The following is a 21,025-nucleotide window of genomic DNA, read 5'->3' on the forward strand; positions in this document are numbered from 1 at the left end:
TGCTTGTATATGTGAACAATTTATCACTTTTTTTTTATCGTAGATTTATTAATTATTTAAATGGTCAATACTAATTTGATGTTATTATTGCACGTTAGATATTTATCATATTTTAATGTGATTATATCGACCATACACTACAAATAAAAAATAATATAATACATTTTTATTAAAGCGATATATTTATTAAAAATATTGAATACAAATATCATATTATGATTAAGTATGAAATAAGAGTAGTAAGGGTAAAAATATGAAAAAATATAATATGTTAAAGTATTTTGGCGATGTCAAATAACATATGAACTTGTACTTTTTCTAAAATATAAGGTTAGTATAAGTATTGTATTTGATTTTATTTCTAAAAAAAACTTAAAGCCATATTACTATGGAATCGAGGTTTAACTATGTTGGTAATAATATTTAGAAAATACAATTCAATATATAAACTATATGAATTGCTGAAAAAAAAATAAAATTACGTTATAACACCACTATTTGGCTTATTCGATACTAAAAACGTATTCGATTTATATTTTATTTGTTGATATTTAGCAAAACTGACAGTTTTTAATATTATTTTTATTTTATTTTTATAATAAATACTTATTTATTATCAAACATAAATAATTGATAAATCATTTTTAAATGAATTTTCTTAAGTATTTAAGGTGACATTACAAATATTCCTATTCATTTAAAATATAATCTTATAAAATTCATCAGACTTGTGTATTATAAAAAGGAAAAATGTAAATGCACCTATTATACAAATTATATTATTATGTACATGTTAAAAACTGTTAAGAATGCTATGATCTTAGGACCTAAAGGATGCAGACCATAAATATTGTCAAATTCATTTCATTAAAGTATTTATCAATAATTAAAATGAATTGATATATATATTCTTATTTAATGTTTGATTCAATAAATTGAATTGTGATTTGTGAACATAAGATATAGAATTCACTTTATAAAAATTACGTAAGGGCGTTAGGCGTACAATATAGTATATACTATTAGTAAGTCTGGGTCAAAAAAAAATCTTTAGACAGCTATTGTGTAACGTATTTGAATCACGATAAATAATACAAAAAGTGTAATATACAAGTTAGATACCTTTCCATTTCAAAGCAATATACGACCATTGAGATTGTAACTGGAGATCAGTGTTCCTATACCCAAAAATTTCAAGACTTTGTAAGAAACCGGTGTTCGCTTACATTTCATTCTTCTTTTTCACAATTTTCTCAAAAACGACTGGGGAATTCTAAAAATGACTTGTTTGTAAAGTACAATCAGTGTTCAACGCCCCATATACAGCAGTGTGGTACTAAATAAAACTTATTGAGGTATTTTACTCCCCTAAATAGCCGCTAGATACAGAAAAAAATATGACATCATTGTAAAATCAATAGCTACCTCAGTGCACTCAAAATCTAAAAAAACATATACTACCCAATAGGTAGTTTAAGACTCAATAAATATGTATGCCCATTATAATATTACAAAATATAAGATATATAATATATGTATGTAATATGTATGTATATTGGTAGGTATATGCACATATACGATTCATAAAATGTGTATATGTTATTATGTTTATTAAACTTTAACTGAAAACAGTTCACGCATTAGTTTATCTCGTCCTTGATTTAAATTATTAAGATGTTTAACATAGTGTGTATGAAAAATAAATGTAAAAATGAAATTATTTTTTTTTTTTTTTTTCATCGAAGTTTTAATGTAATCATAAATTGAATGATTTATTTTTATTTTTTATTTTCTTGTTATATGCAAACACACAATATATTAAGTATAACCATCGTGTCGTGGTTTACCATATTTAAAGTTTTTAATCTGATATAAAATAAATTGCATTTTAAAAATAATTCATTTCGAGCGAAGGAACAACGTTGTGAAAATCGCTTTTTTTCTGGCAAATGCAATATTGATCTAATGTTAAATTTTATATATGTCATGGTTATCATCATTTTTATATTCGTTAAAAATTTACTTGATGAGACTGTTTCTGACTTGATGACTTCAATTTATTTTCAGCGTCACACTCATAATTTTCTGTTTATATTTTTTCATATCTTTCTTTTATTGAATTTGTTTATATTTTGACATTATATGTTCGTATTATTATAAAATAAGCAGATAGTATTTTTTAATATTTATGATTATTATTTTTATTTTTCAGATGACGACGCCTGTTTTTGTCTCGTCGAGGGTAAGTATTTTTAATACTAAAATATTAAATATAAATATGTTACACTAAATTAGATAACGATAAAAAAATATGCAACAGTTTACCTTCACCTAACAAAAGCTTTTGACGCAAAGGACTATGACATTCTATCGTCAACAATTTTAAGTATCGGAATCAAAATATTACTAACCTTAAAACTTCCTCAATCATACCTTATATTACCCCACCATTTTTAAAATATTAACAATACACTATATGTTCATGTGAAATAATTAAATTCAAAGTTCCCCCAGGCGACTCTTTATTGCCTCTTCTATTTAATATTCAAATACACGATATTGGATCACTGCCCTTAAGATAGAAACTAGTATGTTTTACTGACGATACAACACTAATAATAACTAGAGATTCCTGGAGCAACGTCTTTCAAGAAATCCAAAATTATATCAATAGCATTCGTTGCTGCAGGTTATTGAAAAACAGTATATTCTTAAATATTGACAAAACGTTTATTCTGCCTTACTACTTATGCAATACTGACATACTTAGTATAAATCACACTTTATCGCACTCAAATGGTTGTCGTTATTTAAATACATGTATTTGTTAAAAGAAATTAAACATTGGTACATTAGTAAAATGAAAATGAAAAATGAAATGAGTAGACATTTTAAATCGATAGAACATATAATAAATTTGCTTGTGACCAAAGTCTGTATTAGTCAACTTTCTCATACATTTAATCATCAAAAACACATACTAAACCTTGTCAAGCTTAAATATATATATATATATATATATATATATATATATAAAGCCTTAATTGAATGATTATTAACCTACGGTATAATTTCCTGAAGCAGTTCGTGCAATTACAACCTTAATCAATTTCAAATTACACAAGACAACATACCTATTAAGAGTTATATTAAATAAAAATAGACGCTTTCATAATGTAAACTTATACTCAGAATTCAATTTTTATTTTTATTAACAAAAAAAAAAAAAATATTTTTCAAAACGATAGATATCTATTATACGATGAACTGAAAAACATGATTTTAATAATCGATACAAATTGAATAACGTCGATGTTTCCAAAACTCACAAAACCATCACTCAAGCTTTATTTTCTTTTGTCGGGCCATTTATATTTAATAATCTTCCTTTAGAATATTACGCCATCTAAATATTATAAATTATATCTTTCAATATTGAAATATGTCTACTTCAGCAATAAGATGCAAATTGCACGCATATATTGTCTTATAAATCTATGATATTTCTAGATTAACTTGCTATATTCTATAATTTAAATTATTTTAATTCATTTTTTAAATTGTAAAATATTTTTATCTGTATATTATTAATTTGTATTGATTTTGACTTGTCAGAAACGATATTAATTAGTCTAACTATTTTCATTCAGTAATTCACTGTATTAAGTCATATATAAATACTAAAATTATGTTATATGTAAGATTTCACAAGCTCCCATAAGAACAAGTTCAATGGAGTCCATTATCTTTTTGAAAGATTAGATAAAAATAAAAATAAAAATAATTTACAATTTATGTTTGTAGGCGGTACAGCTACATTATTTATCATATTCATATTGTATATATGTATACACCTACGATAAATATTTCATTAAAGTCCACGATTATAACTATTCAATTATAACCAATCTTGATAGTTGATATTACTATCGAGTATCGATTAAATTATTGCAATCAGTAATTATTAAAGGGAGAACAGCTATAGATATCAAACAACGAAATACATTACCAAGACAAGTATTTTTTTCTTGCAATAAATATAATAATTAATATTACATCAAATATTTTAAATATCTTACACTACTTTAATATACATAAAATGACAATTTATTTATTTAGACAGATCATAAAAACTGTAATACAAAATAATTATTATTCGATTAGATAAAACGAAACAACAATTTTGTATTCAACAACGGTTTGAGAAGAAGTCATAATTTTACTACATTGAACTTCTATACACGTGTTTAGTGAATATTATTATTTATATCATAATGACGAGTTATTTATATTCAAACATGTTATAATTAATATAAAACCTTTGTACACATAGGTACTATGTATTCTATGGACTGATATTGTTGGGTATTATCATACAAACACACTCGCTCGCAGAAGTCGACTAGAAACAACGAAGTCATAATATAAAATAATATTGAATCGATTTTTGAACATAATGTCAGTTATATTACAGGCTCTATTGTTCTATAATAATAATAATAAAAATAGCATTCGGTCCATTATCGAGTGCATGAAATAGGTCTTTGTGCGCTTTGAATGCCAACAAATAATGAAAACTCGCGTGTGAATGGACAGTAGTTTGCATTGTAATTTAAGTGCCACTTGAAATGCGGTGGTGTAATTTTTTCGTGAATTAATTATAACACTACAACGCATGTCCATTGTATTATTTATCAATGATTTTTAGTTTAGCCTAGAGTAACGTGTAAAGTTAAATTATTTTATAAGACTCAACTATATCTGGATGAAAAATATTAATTACGGTTACAAAATCAAGTGTATCATTGTTGGTTACTGATGAATTAATATTTTTTATACCATCGACGATGAATAAAATTTAATTATGATTGATTTTAAAATAATTAGTTTATATAATTAGTTGAAATTGATGCGAGTTATGTAAGATTAAACAACACGAAAAACAATATTTAGAGTATTTTATATTTTTTGCTATTATAATAATTTAATACAATATTACCCATTAGTATTACCTAAATAGTATAATATAGTATTGTCATATTATAATATATTAATGGTTTATAATTTCCTTTTTCGAGCTTTTTTTCGTAATTTAAATAATATAGTTATTCACACATACATTAACTTATTTTATTTTATAGTTATTAACCGACCGTCATAACAGTTATTTTTATTTTCGTCGACTACAAAGTAAATGTATAATAACTATATTATTATATTAATTATGATGGTCGACATTCTTTAAATGTTATGCAATTGTTTTAAAACAGATGCGAATGCACTCATTTTTCTTTATCTATTTATAGCTGTGACCATTTATCATACATAATTATGTTAAACGTTAAGTATGTAAAATTATTATTCTGTTAACATAATATAGTAATATTAAATGAGTAACGTCTAAGATATTTTGAGAATGCTGTGTTTGTATAAACAACGATTTTAATTAATTTTCACGAATGATGAAATTTATTTAAATTAAATAGGAGGTTTCATACAATAATACAAAATATGTAAATATAATTACCTAACACTATGATTTGTATTGTAACATCTTTAAGAATTATATTATTATAAACTTGGTAAATTTTTATCAGCCACTATAATGAAAATATTTAATGATAAACACTTTAAATTAAATTTTAACGTCCATCCGTAAAACAATTATCCTATATAAAAAAATGACTGATAATGAAATCAATAATATTGATAGGAATATCAAATTTATTTTATTTTAGCAAAATGAGCGACTAAAAAACATAAATATCTTATCAGACGTAGTATGCTTTTTAGTCTTTGACAAAAAGTATTCTTACACAAGATATTATATGAGTCAAATTTTGTCAGTCCTTTAGCAGAAAAGCTAGTTTTTTTTAGTGTACATAGTTAAGTTCTATACCAAAACGAACTGTACCGTAACTTTATTAAAAAAACTAATTATTGTGAACATTGTTTTAATATTGTTTCAAATCAAACGAATTCCGAGAGCCACAGATGAAAAGAAAAAAGTGAAAGTAATAAAATAGATTGTGCACACTTGACCAAACTTTTTCAAAAAAAAAAAAAAAACCTTAAGATAAAATTAGGCATTGATAAAAGTTATAATTAAAAAAAAAAAAATATTAGCCATTAGGAGAAAACTACTTTATGTACTCTAATAAATAATTTATTTTATTCTAGAGAAAAAAATACAACATATTTAAATTTTAAATGTTAACTTTTAACAAAATATTATATTTAAATTTTTGTTTCAACAAATGTTAATTAGATATTGTTGAATCCCCGATAAATCTGGAATAATTTACATGAAATGTTCGTATAAAATTGTTTTTGTACATTGATTAACTGATAGAAGTCAAATTAAACATTCTAGGTCTAACTTGTTCCAACTTCCATTACATTATAAAACTGAATCTGAGACTTTATAAATTCACCTATGACTTAGGATTGTATATATGTACTCATCTGTACAGGTTTTAAGTTGATTAGTTGCGGAATTTGTTGTTGAGTTAATGACAAATTATTTACGCATGCGAATAACTAAATTAATCTATTAAATTTGATTTAAAGTTGAAATTAATTTGACCTAAGACCATGAAAAGTACGAAAGTGATACCCAGAATTGGATATTAAGCCAAATATTTTTATTATTAACTAATATTCGAAAGCAATGGTAAACGTAGCATAAAACAGAAACTTTATTTATATTCAAGTAATTATAATATTTATGGGATGTTTTAATATAATTTTCAGTGGAGTTTTATAATTCCGCAAATCGAAAAACGGTCAAAGTTTTGCATTTATAGGGTATAAGTCGCTTATAACTCAATTAGTTATAATCTAAAATTTGATGCAGTCTCTCACAGACTAATAGAATAATAATTTGTAAACAATTTTCTATTTCTTTTTTTTATTTAATTTAACTTAAAATACCTTACATTTTAAATATAATATACTTTACTAAGAAAACATGGTTTTTTTGTTGTTTTCCTAGTCGGGCAGTTATTTACCAACTTTAAATGTTCATGTTTCTAAACAAAGAATATTATATTATTGATCCTGAGTGAATATATGAAAATCATTACTTTATCTGTTATCATGAGATAGTGAAAAAAAAATCTATAAACGGATTGTGGCAAATATCTTTACCATTTAGAATTTACCAATGTAGTGAAAAAATGATGGTATTTAATTATAGTTCTCATAATATAGTACGAGTAGTACGACTAATGGTACGATATTAAAATATCAATTTTAATAGTTGATGAATTTGTTAAACGTAAACCATGTGAAAAATTAAATTAACAAGATTATGATAAATTTGTATATCACTAATCTATAAAAATTTTTAAACCCGTTATTTCATATTTATTTATGACCCGTAAACGTAATATCAAAGATTTTAGATACATTTCCAAAAATTACTAGAATAGCACAAATGTCTTTAATGTATTAATTAAAAAACAATTGTTTGAACGATTTTTAATCTGAATAAAAAAAATGACAAAACATAATAAAAAAAAAAAGTGAACAAATATATACAAATATAGATAAATTAATGTAAATCATAGTAATATTGTTATAATGTGATGATTTCTTGGTATTAGTTATATTAGGTTAATGAGATGTATTACTAATCGATAGAATTTACCTGAATATGATTAATTCTGCCGAATTAAGGCTTAATATTTCCATTAAATGGTTAGGTATTTGAAGTTTTCTATTGATAGAATACTCTACATTTGATAAAAATATGATGACAGTGAGGGAGACTCCACAGCGTGTACAGATAAGAGGTGTGAATCTATATTAATTTGTTTTATTTTTAAATCCCTATGTATTAGTTTTAACAGTAAATTCAGAATCTTAAAAATTCGTTTAAAATAAACTAAAATATGTGATTATAGTATTTACACTTAATAATATCATTTTTAAGTATTGACATTCAAAAATCAATAATTTTTTGATAGTTTATAATTAAAAAAAATATTTATAAAACTATTAATACAATGTAATTTAATATATTAGAAATATTCATGCCTTTTTTTTTTTGAATGCTTAGTAAAAAGCTTAAAAATATTAAGTATATAGTATAAATAATTTACATATACATTAATACATAATATACATTTTGACTTCTTATTACAATAATAATAAAATCAATTTTTTATAAAAAAAAAAAAACCTTTTACCTATATATCATAGCTGAAACGTAACATTCAATATTAAGTTCAATTTTGTGCTTTGTGGATAAAAAGATGGGGTAAAAATGTATAGAGGTATTTACAATAAAACTCAAGTAGAATTTTCTTTTATTACCAATATAAATATCAAGTGCTAGAAATAATCTGCTCAAGCATCCCGCGATACTTCAGAGGAACATATTTGCGTATAAATGTATAATTTAAATAAATAACTAAATCAAAAATATCTATTGATTATTATTGTTTGGTATAACATTTAGCCACTATAATACTATATAAATTATTATTATATTACTATTATTATTATGTTTATAAAATAGTCCACGATAGGGTACGCCGAAGACACTGGAAAACCAATATTCTATTGAAACTCTACCAGATATAATAATGTAGAGTATATTTTTTATAATCATATTTGACATATAGGACTGAATATAAAATACCAGGCATGCGCACAAATTACTGCGTCCTCGTTGTTGACAAAATAATTTTGCTAACGTTTAAATACTTAAAATGAACATTGGCTAGAGGTTCTAGCATTCAACCAGATTTTAACCGATTCACAAACCCCTAGGCAATTTCTGACAACCACAAAAATCAGAAAAATCGTTTAAACATATGCGGTGCGTTTTTCCGATTTTTTCGTGCCTGCGTTGGTATCTATCAAACTACTGTTATGTTTAAGTAGATACATTTTAATGATTTGCTATATTATATTAATATTTCGATAACACGGCGTGTTGGATAGGCAAACTAGCTACATTAGTACAACAGTTCCAGTGTATTTACTATTTTTCGATATCTGATATGGATGATAATAATATTATTATTTTATAATTGACAATTTATAATTACTATTTTACAGTTGGATACTAGATTATCTTTCGTTTAAATCCGTTGATCTACCTAAATAATCTAAGTATAAAAAATAGAATAGCTACTTATCCATTGGGATGTATAAAACGCTAAAACTGAGGGTCGCTGGAACAAAATTAAATCCTATGATATTACAATATAAACTATTCAGTAAAATTTGGGTATTTAATGAATAATTAATATTATATTTTATTCAAGACGCAACCTCGAACCTATTAAAAGACATCTCGAATCTATGCTTATCTTTTTTTTTATGTAACTATAAAAACGTATGCTGAAACTTTAATTTTTAGTTACTAGGACTTGAGCGCTGCCGAATTAACTATATTTTGTTAATGGGGGTTAGAAACTTTCTTTGGCTGTACAATTTTATTTTATTTTTAATTAATTGTAAAAAAAATACTTGTATAACTTGGAACGTTTATTGTAATGCAAGATATCAAGTTACCACCTGAAGTACTATATGATCATTTTATTATCAAACTAAACTAGTTTAAAATAGATAATTGTAAAATTAGTATAAATTAAATTATATACAAAATAAGATTATATACCTAATGATATAAATTTATAAGTGTAAAAAACTTTTTTGAAATTGTATGATAATATATTATGGTATAAAAATAATAAATATTACAATATTTATACATAATTTATAAAATATAGTTAATATAAGTTATTAAAATTATAATTATTGCTATTGTAAATACAAGAATATATTATATTTATAAAATGTTTAAAAAAAAAAATCATTTACTACTTGAATCAACATGACAAACCAATAAAAAAAAATTGTGATTAGATTTATTAGATATAAATGTATGGGTAATATCAAAAAGAAAAAACACCATAAAAATAAATGCTCACAGTTAAATGTCAATTGCAGATAAATATATTAAAAAAATTACAATAAATAATGCAAACAAAAAATTGATTTTTGGTTAAAACAATACATGCACACTTGAAGTGAATTACATTAATACCATGAAATATTATCGAAAATGTGTTTTAAAGTAGTAAATTCATAAAAAAAAAATATATTATATTTATCTTTTAGTTATAAATGGACGTATAATATGGTACAAAACTAAATAATATAGAGAAAACCATCAAAAACAGATGTAAATAATTGTATAAGCTTTTAGAATAAAGTAGAACAAATAAGTAAATAATATTAGTAATAACCACATATACTTAAAACGTTACTTCTTTAAGAGTAAAAACGTAATTAAGTAACTTATTTGTCTTATCACTATAGAAAATAATTATAGCTATTTGTAAACAATTCGGATTAGTTTCATAAATTTTAAAAACTATGTAAGTAAGTTTAATAATTTACAAGATTGTTGAACAGAAGTCGCATGTGGTCAAAATATCACGGTCACGTGTAAAACGTGGTAAATGGAGTTGCTGTGGGAAGAGAATAATAATATGTTGAATAAGTTTTTGGATTTGGATTGTTCGGTAAAAATATCATTATTTTAACTTTGATCAGTACTTTTAAAAATGTTTGATTTCTCGAAATATTATAAAATATTAATTCTTGAAAATATTTCGATTTTGAATCAATACTTTCTTAGACATTACAAGGGATAGGTAGAATTAAATGTACATAACTTTTTAATCTCTTAATTGTTTGTATAGTTATAATGTATGAACATAGTTATTAATGGTAATGTGTATCAGAAATGTTATGTTTTTTATTGCACATGATAGGTATTATTATATATTTATTGATTTTTAACAACCACATTTTTGAATTTTGCTGTAAATATTGTGGTGGAAGAAGGTATGGAGAAGTTGAAAAATTACGACAACAGGTCTATTAGTAAAATTATTTTTTATAAAAAATCAGTTAAAAATATACTCTTATTGAAATTATTTTCTAATATACAAAAAAAAGGTCACGAACATGTTAGTAGGTCACATACTTTGGTACAAAGACTCCTTGGTAGGTTACGAATTGACTATAACCTATTTATAAGCAACCATCAGCTTATAGAAAAAAATCGAGTAGGTATGTTTTAGTAAACAATTCTCGCCTAAAGTAAAAATAAAAAGCGTTATCAAAAACCATCATTCATACTCCATCATCACTCATCGAATTGTTTGTTTTCTGAAAACGTGTCCCAGAGTCCAATCTCAAAACACCACTATAATATTGATCCCGTACTACTATGACCTAAAGGCTATAATATTCAAGCATCATATTAGTCATAAAAAGTGTTTTAAATATGCAAGAGCTTTGCTTGGATTTAGTTCGGTATATTTTAAAAGTGCATATTTTTTTTATTTTTTTTTACAAAAAATGAAATACTATACCTACTTGATGTTATACAAATTTAATAATTCTAACAAAATAATATGTTTGGCATATTTTATCAAGATTTTTGTAGACAGAATTTATAGTAATATATTATTGTTTTTCGTTGCACAATTTCCAAGACGACATTCTGACTGAAGTTTATATTGGTAAATAGTAATTATGATAAACATAATATTATATCTAAAATCGTATCTATGTAAATGCCACTGAAAAAAAAAAATTTATATAAAATTTTCTGAACGAATTAAATATTCGTAGTTTGCATTACATAGAAAGAAACGAGAGCATAATTTTTATTGCAACAATAATCTTGGTATATTAAACCGGTCTTCTGGTGGTATTTGAGCGAATCGTTTAAAGTTAGTGGTTACCGGTAGGTTTTTGAAATAAAAACAACACGACGTGTAAACGACCATTAAAAACCACTAATCGACAAGTACATTTCAACATTTCATAATAATATGTGTTTCAAAAGTAATTAAAGTAATTGATTTTATCGTTATTAGAATTACAGAGTAAATTAATTTAATCGTTGCCGAAAACTTTTTATACATACACGCGCTCTTCGAACCACATATACTATTAGCGATATTTATTTTTAAAGTCTCAAGAGTTGACTCGGAAAATCAGACTAGCCGTGACTCACAGTGGACGGATCAAAGACTCGTATATTCTCCTTCTCCTTCTCCCTCTTCGTCTTATTATCGTCAAAATTGTTATCGCTGTAGCCGTAGGTATAGTATAGAGACATCATAATAATTATGGCACTGTTGCCGAGTCGAAGCGCCTGCGTTAAAAGCTCGGGCAGTTTTGTTCGGCGCTCGTCCGCATCGGAGGTGCTCGCCGCCGCGTAATGGACGCGTAGTATAGTTGTTCTCGTCCACTGCCGCCGCGTATAATAACATTAATAATCGGTGAAATGGGTCACGTTCGGAGTCGCTCGCTATTGCCCTCGGCGAGACGACGGTGGTGGCGGCACAATCATAATATACGTATAGTATTATTATACGCGCACACGACCATTATATTATTATTATATATATATATATATACGCGTAGCTACCTATAGCTGCACCGCGCGCGGACGGACGGCGGGTCGGGAGGCTGACAAAAGGCGCTCGCTCACATTTATAATCGCTTTCCGCCGCCGCCGTCGTCGTCTTCTCCTCGGCGACCCTAACGACAAACGACCCGACAGAAATGTCAAATCTATATAATATAATATCATACTCCGGAGCAATAGCAGCGGCAGCGGCATCAGCCGCGTGAAAAATGACGCACGAAGATTTCGACTTTTGACGATTACGTCTAACCCGGTCATATTTATATTTATAGTCTCTGTTGTGCGGATAAAAATATTATGACGGTAAGACGGTTTTTATATATATATATATATATATATTGACGAACAAAATGAAAACTCCTCGTCCCGACGAAAACGACTGCAAATAAGCTTGCGGCGGCCGGTGGGTATTATAATAATATCGCGCAGGACGTGAATGACGACGCGGTGTTCGGGTCGCCGTAATTTTCGATTCCATCGCCGAATCGCACGAAAAGACCTTCCGATTTCCGCGGTATCCTAATTCAATAATAATGTAATACCGTCGGTATTATAATATATTACGTATGACACACTCGTTTTTATTCGTCAAATATCGCGGTTTTTCTTTTTTTAGATACTATTATTAACTCAAACATGTCTGCATAAGGTATACGTAGGGAATCAATTTCTACGGACATAATAACTAATTTTATTATAACCTGACGAGTAATAATATATAACGTACCTATTATTTAAGCAAAAAATATGAAAGCATTTAAAATTATGTACCTAAGTAAGCTGTAGGATTCAGAATCAACAAAACATTACTGTTTGCGACCATTTATATACAAGTAAATGCTTATTTCATAGAAGTACTCCATCACGATTTTAAGTAATGTCTTACCTTTTTTGACGTCTTCAGTTCTTCTTAAATAACAGTTTTAAAATAAAATGTTGTATCTTATCAGTCACAGAACAATAATAAGATTTGGCGCAAATAGGACAGTGTGACCAATTACTTAAAAATAAAAAATCTTTTTAAAATCTAACACAGCACTATTTTATTAATAAAACAATTTTGGTATGCCAATAACTATACAAGTTACCCTATCATTCAAGCGTTAAGCCTGAGAAATATGTAAAAAAAAAATAAACCCCCCTTAATTCTAGATTAATCTTTTCACCATTTTGATCCGTTTTTTATAATTCAACCTACTCTATGTATAATGAAAGCAATTTTAAAATAACTTCGAACAAAAAGGGTCAACTGGCAGATGAAGTGAACGCGCTTTGTCCGCTGCGGTTTTCTACGTAAACGGAAAGCGTGCTTTTACGACGAATCTCTACGGTATGAGTTTTTCGTGCATTTTTTTTTTTTTTTTTTTATTACACCACTGCTGTAATATTTCGCATACATATTGCATTATATACTTGGCGAACGTGTGTACAGGTACAGCTGGCCTCTTCTATATCCATGTATAAGAACAACACATTAAATCCTATAGTACTTCCCATGCATGCACCGACGGAATCACGTCGTCGAGATTTATGGATGCATTGTTGACATTTTTTGATGGCCGAGATATTTTCTCATTTCCCCGGGGTGATACCCCCACGATGGCGTCCTTTAGTCTTGTATTTTATTTATATTTTCTGGGTCTTTTTTACTTTTATGTCCTACCGCGGCGTAAGGATTGTGTGTCGGTGACGGTTAAAAAAAATATATATATATATATTTTTAAATTATTTCGTGGCAAATAAATGCGTCAAAAAGAACAAAGAATTGTTTTTAATAGAAAGGCCACCACAACGGAGTAAACTCCACCCTCGTCTTACGTAATATGGTTAATTACACGCGTACTTCACTTAAAGTTCACAAATTTTGCTTTTTCTTTCAAAAGGAAAATTATTTACGTCGTGCGTTGGCGTCATCAAATGTTCCGTAAGCGTTAAAATAGTTTCAAAATTATTGTTGTAGCGCAGAGAGGTTCGAGAACATTTTCAAAATTTAGTTTTCATGCCGATAGTATAAAATGAAATATTATAGGTGATAGCATAGAGGAAAATTTGGGGTCACATCCCCTATAGTCATATTATAATAAAAGTTTTACGTGATACATTCGGGCCAAGGCTTTAGAACACGGACATTAACGTAATATCGTGTTATTATAATTTATAGAGCTTGTCCATACTTAAAAACCGGTAAGGTATAGACAATCAAAAATGTTTATGAATTATAAAATCTACATTTATTTTGTTACGACACGCGACATAGGTAGAAGATTACGATGAAATTGATGCGTGTGTATGCATAGGACATTATATTGCACCGATAGGAGAGGCTGGTGTGTGTGTGTGTGTGGCTAGGGTCAAACGAGAGGGATGATTGGAGTGGAAAAGGGGACGACCGAAATCAATACACGAACGCATTTTGTAGGGGCCAGAGGTGGTTCCGTGTGGTTTGCAATATTTTTCTACGACATTCGAAGGATGTCTACATGGATGAATACGATAGAAACTAGAGGAGAGGCGAATAAAAAAAATAAAAAAAATTATATATACCCGTACGTTTAACGGCTAAACCAGCTGGATATCAAACACGATCACGGTCCTCCGCGGCGATCGGCCAAACATATTAATGCCATCGTCTCGGAGTCTTTCAGCCTTGCCGGAATGAAAAGTGGTAATAATTTACGTCGCGAATATCATTGTTTATGGCTGTGGACGGCGACGACGACGGGATAATATTATTATGGATCGTATCCGCGAGTGCGATTTCCAAACGATATCGTTGCGCGGCGGTCTACGCTGTATTTTATTCGCGCGCATAATAATAATATACATCATTATGTAGTTTATTTATAGCGAATACAATTCGATACGCGTGCTTCGACATTTCTGTGTAAAAATAACCGAACAAATAAAACATCCATTATTATTATTATTGGTCATGGCTAACGACGACCGTACCGATCGCGGCGTGGCAATGGTGTTTGTTTTTCTCCGCATTGCAGTTGTATAAATATATATAGCAGGTATGCTATACAATATAAATTGTAAGCACAAATAGCGTCTAAATTTTAAAATCAACTCCGACAAATCAAGAAGGACTCGAATTTCGGTATTTCACATACATCGTTCTAACAGTTAATGTATTATGCTAACCCACCCTCCCCCGCTCCTTAAATTTATCAATTTCTCTATTGAGACGATTAGAAATTAATAAAACTATATAATATACTACGTATTTATCTGGCACGTTTTTGAATTTACAAATAATACATTATTATTTCCACTATGTGAATTTATGTTTTTAATAAAGTATTATCACATCGTATGCCCACTTTTAGTATTTAATGTTTATTTATTTTTTTTTAATAAACTCTGATTACCACATTAACTTTTAGTATTTCACGTAGTTGGTTAATATTAATTAAACTATGTCATTACATATATCACGTAAATTAGAATAACTGTTTTATAAATATTATTTATTATGACATTATTTTTTTTTTTTTTACCGCAGACCGAATCAGATATATTTTCATCCTCGTTGTTTTTATATTAATTTCAACGTATATTTTATAATAGTAAGTGTCCTTATATTTTCATAACACGTTGGCCAGAGTGGCCAGAACGGTGTGTAATGAGATACTTTCAATTAGTATCTGGATACAGATATAAGTATCTTAAGAGTGTATTAAGATAAATTTAAGATACATTTAACAAAAAGATTACTTACCTCATAAAGATTTTATATTATATTAAAAATGTATAGAGTTACCGAATTCAAGTAAAATAAATAATACGTCATTTAAAATAGAATAATTTTTATACAAGTCTCCCTATCCGTAATTGTTTACGACAATATTATTACAAATCGAAAACAGTAATTTAAAATATATAATATCGGTAAATAATAATGATATATCAAAATTAAGAAAAAAAAAAATACATAGATGAAATAGGTAATGGATATTATCCACCCGACCACCTGGAAAATTCACATTATCGATATACAACATAATATTATACAGATTCTTTATTATTATTATTATTTTGAAAGTACCGTATCACCGTATCATCCCGAACGCATGCGTGTACCTATATGGATACACATTACAATACTGCACGTGGCACGTGGCGAAAAGACGAACGAGTACGACATTATAACATTATAACGCGTGCATTGTTGTACAACAGCGGTGTACCGTAAATTGCACAGTCTCCCGATGAGAGTTGCCCGTGTGTAATTATGGACGTGTATTGTTTTCCTCGTCCGCCCGCGGCACCGCATATAATATTATTATTTTCGTTTGTCACACCCTCGACCATATATATATATACCTATGATACCGGCAATCAATAATCTCCCGTTCCGATCGATCGAACCGTTTGCGGACCACCCTTCACACACGTCGTCGGCCCGATATTTCGTATCCGATCGAGGCACTTGTACCCGACTCACTACATATTATGTAACTCGACGATAGGTAGGTATTTTACTTTTTGTTTAGAGTACGGTAATTTAGTTAGGAGCCGTACAGTCAGTGATCGTGTAGACGTTGAGATGGGAATGGCAGGAGGAGGGAGGGAGGGAAACCGCGTTAACAATCCACTCGGGCCGTCGGTTCACGGGCCGTTTGAGAAGTATGTGTGTATATTTCGTTAACTCGAAAAGCGTATTGGTACCTACCTCTATTCGATTTTAATATATTATACATCGCACGTAACTTTGGTGCATGCACGTTGTACGACTTCGCCACATGCGATTTCGTGATTTCCGATTCGAGACTACATTATTACTGTATATATGATTGCACGATGCGTACAATACTATTTATATTGTTAACGAATATGGCGCATTGGACTGTTTTCATCGTTGTTAATAGTAATCATTAGTTATAAAAATTAACAACAATAAACGCACAAATACGTACTAACTCTTATATTGGCGTGTACTGTCCAACGTGAAAACCTTCGTTTAATCAAAAGATTTATAGCACGTTTAACTGTTATAACTGCATTTATAACTAACAATTATTGGCTTTAATGTTATACGTACTACAGTAAAAAAAAAATATGTATGATATTAGGTATGTCAGTTCTTAGTGTTGTTATATACGTATGTGATATATTTATGCTCAGCGATGTAACATATTTATTTTAAACCATATTTTGACACTGATAGTCATCATAGAATAGAAAATATAGAAAATAAATATATTCTTAAACCTTATTAAATAAAGTGAACACAAATAGAAATATATTAAATGATAAAACATCAATAAAATAAAATATCTTTTATTTACCATAAAACTATTTTGTGTATAATTACGATATATATTTATGTAAGAAAATAATCAGTCCCAATGAACGGGTTCGCGAGAAGATCTAAAATAAATATGTTAACTAATAATATTATAGTAAGCATTTTACATTTTAAACATTTTAATTTTATGCGCGCGTCATAAACACCGATAGTAACACCCATTTTAATCCGAAGACCGTTTCTTTTATAAATAGTAAGAAAAACTATTATCCTTAGTAACTAAAGTTTAATAACTCAGAAACCACTCGTAAGATATATCAAAACATAAAAAAAAAATTACCAACTTCATAATAATTTACCATAAAACTGTTGTTTTCATTTTAAAAAGTGAAGTTTTTACCGGCACTCTTTCGATGGAATACAATCTACATAATATTTGAAAATATAAAAAGTATATTTATAAAATTAAAAATACCAGAAATTGAATAATTCGTAAATAATGGAGGCAAACAAGCTTGACGAATCACTCTGTATATGTCAATACCTAACGTATGAAACTTACATGTAGGTATAATCGAAAATCTTTCACCTCGATGCTGATAAGCTGCTTATTTTTTCTGCCAACTTATAGTAGTTATCAAATGATTACAATCGATCGATTTTCGTAAATTGATTGGAAAAAATAAATGGTCTTGATACCTACGAATTAAAAGTCATCTGGTTATTGATGGGTTTTTTAATTTGACATGGAAATGGAATCTATGTTAAATTTATAACACCTTTTACCATTTTTTTTTTTTTTTTTTATTGTTAAAAGTTCAATAAATACGAATAACATTTATATCGCACTACTGAGGTAATTTTTTGGAATACGAAATACAACTCGAATCCCAAAAATACCTATAGAAATAGAAATAGAAATACACATTAAGTATTGAGTACAATCGTTATAAAATTATAATAAATAATTTTCAAAAATATTATTGTCTAGAAACTAGTGCCGATTTAAACAAACAACTCGATTTTGGTAAATAGTTGTACCTAATTAATCTAATTGTCAATATTGATGGGCATGATTAGCGTTTTATTAATACGTTTATAGTATACGCTTGTACAGCTTGAACTACGCTATATTTGATAATTTAAAAATGCAAATGACTTATTTAAAAATCGGTATTTGATTGTTAAAGTTTCATGATACATAAACAACTGGGATGTATTAAGTAAAACAAATACTTGTTTAACGTATAACCCTCGGCATAACTTTAATTACGCTTAGTTATTTATAACTGTAATAAAAGAAAATCATGTCAATATGATAGATGTGTTAAATCGAATTAAATGTTTATAACATGTATAAAAAAGAACAGATAACATAGTATGTATACGAACTAATCTAAATATTTAACTATCGTCGGACGATATAATTAAATTAAATTTTTTTTCTGATTTAAAATAAATAAAATATTATTTAAAGTAACCATACAGTTTTTTTGATTTTTTTTAATTAGTTACTAATAGTACACATTCTTTGTTCTTAAAAAAAAACATATTATTTAATGAATATAGTGATATACTATTTTTAATTTAAATATGTTTAAAAAGTTAAGAATTATAGGTATCTCGTAGTTTTTTGATTTTAGAAGTTTTTATTATGAACGTTGGTAAGATTTCCAGTAGAACAAAACTGAGTATAAACCATAAGTAAATTCAAAACTTTTACAATTTCTATAAGATATATTTAAATTGTATAAACCCAGTTTTTTTCTTTATGAGGTCTTATGAAATCTTCATATTCAACCATAAAAAAAAGTTTAAATTATTTATATAACTTAGTTTGAAGAAAAGTTAAAAGAATATGTTATATAATACATAACATTATATTATTATTGCTTACAATTTTTAAAATAAAAACCGTTATATTGAAAAAATTCTGAAGTATAAAATGTTTCAGTAAATCTTTCAACTTTAGATTAACAAAAGAAAGAATTTGGTAAACTTTAAAATCAAATGTGGAAAAAAGTCTTGATTTTTTTGATTGTAAATTAATTTATATTTATTCCATTTATTCTACTCCCGAAGAACAGATATAACTTATCAATATTACAGAAATTATTATTCAATTGAATATACAATAATATCTAATCGTTCTCAATATAAATCCCTATTACTTTTATGTTTAACTGATCGGAATAGTGTTCACAAAGTTTTTCTATTATTAATAAGAGTACAAGACTATTAGCCAATAGTCTTCGAACTCAACAAGTAACTACTACATATTTTGGGTTAGTGAGTTACATTTTATGGTGGTCTGTAAATTATTCACCTTATAGAGGTAGGCCCATACCAATGTATTTAAATATATTTATACTAAGCTAATACTAAACTTAATATTAATTGTATTAGGTACTATTTTTATGATAGACTGTACAGAAACAAACAGTTTCTTAAGCTGTTACTACTTTATCGTGGTTATACGTCTTATACATGCTTCCAGAATTACTCAACACTGACTCTTACAAGTTTTCTCGCCCCTATCATTAAGAATACTTCTTAAATGTTTACGTTATTATTACTTTCGTACTATCGACACAGCTATATTTAATACATAAGCTTACACAAATGTACGGCACAGCATAAGACAGCATCAAATGCCTTTATACATGTTATAATACCGGTAATTTTTTTTTTTTTTTTTTGAAATTAGAAATTAGAAATTTTTAGTTCGGTTCGTTGTATAATTGCATTTTATGAACAAAAAAAAAACCTTATCATAATTATGCAATAAGATTCAATTATATTTTAGAATAGATTTATTTTTATTTAGCTTATTAAATGTAAAACGCGTAAGGTTAAATTTTTTGATAATTTTTTTTTTGAATAATACTATTTAAAAACCACATAATATTTTTCATAAAAATAAATATTATTTTAAATACAGATAATCAATAAATAACATGAAAGATTGTTGTTATTTTTCAGGTTTTTTTTTATAAAATTTTCATTTTTACGTACATTTTAAAATCAGTTAGTGAATTATTAGATATTACAGATGAAAATCAAAAACTTTTTTTTCAATACATAAATTATTTATTTATAATAAATCGTAATGAAAATCAAGACAAAATAAATTAGAGAATATAATTATAACTTGATGATTTTTTTTTTATTATAATAGTCTACACTCTACTCTGACACACTGTCTACAGTGTACTCATTTCAAGAGTACATTTATTAATATAATTATAAACATACTGAGATACTAAATTTCCCATATCCATCGTTTGAAATGATGAAAATAG

At 27.1% G+C, this 21,025-nt stretch overlaps 1 protein-coding gene across 4 annotated transcripts in view; it reads left to right on the plus strand.

Moving 5' to 3' along the window:
- LOC132920758 (uncharacterized) overlaps positions 1–21,025 on the plus strand; it is a 181,129-nt gene that overhangs the window by 37,645 nt on the left and 122,459 nt on the right. For all 4 annotated transcript variants that reach the window (XM_060983406.1, XM_060983404.1, XM_060983403.1 and 1 more), the window contains one exon: positions 2,213–2,242. In XM_060983406.1, coding sequence (XP_060839389.1) covers positions 2,213–2,242 — 30 coding nt within the window. The remainder of the gene's footprint in view (positions 1–2,212; positions 2,243–21,025) is intronic.

Source organism: Rhopalosiphum padi, chromosome 2 (assembly GCF_020882245.1).
Source record: "Rhopalosiphum padi isolate XX-2018 chromosome 2, ASM2088224v1, whole genome shotgun sequence".
Lineage (NCBI taxonomy): Eukaryota > Metazoa > Arthropoda > Insecta > Hemiptera > Aphididae > Rhopalosiphum > Rhopalosiphum padi.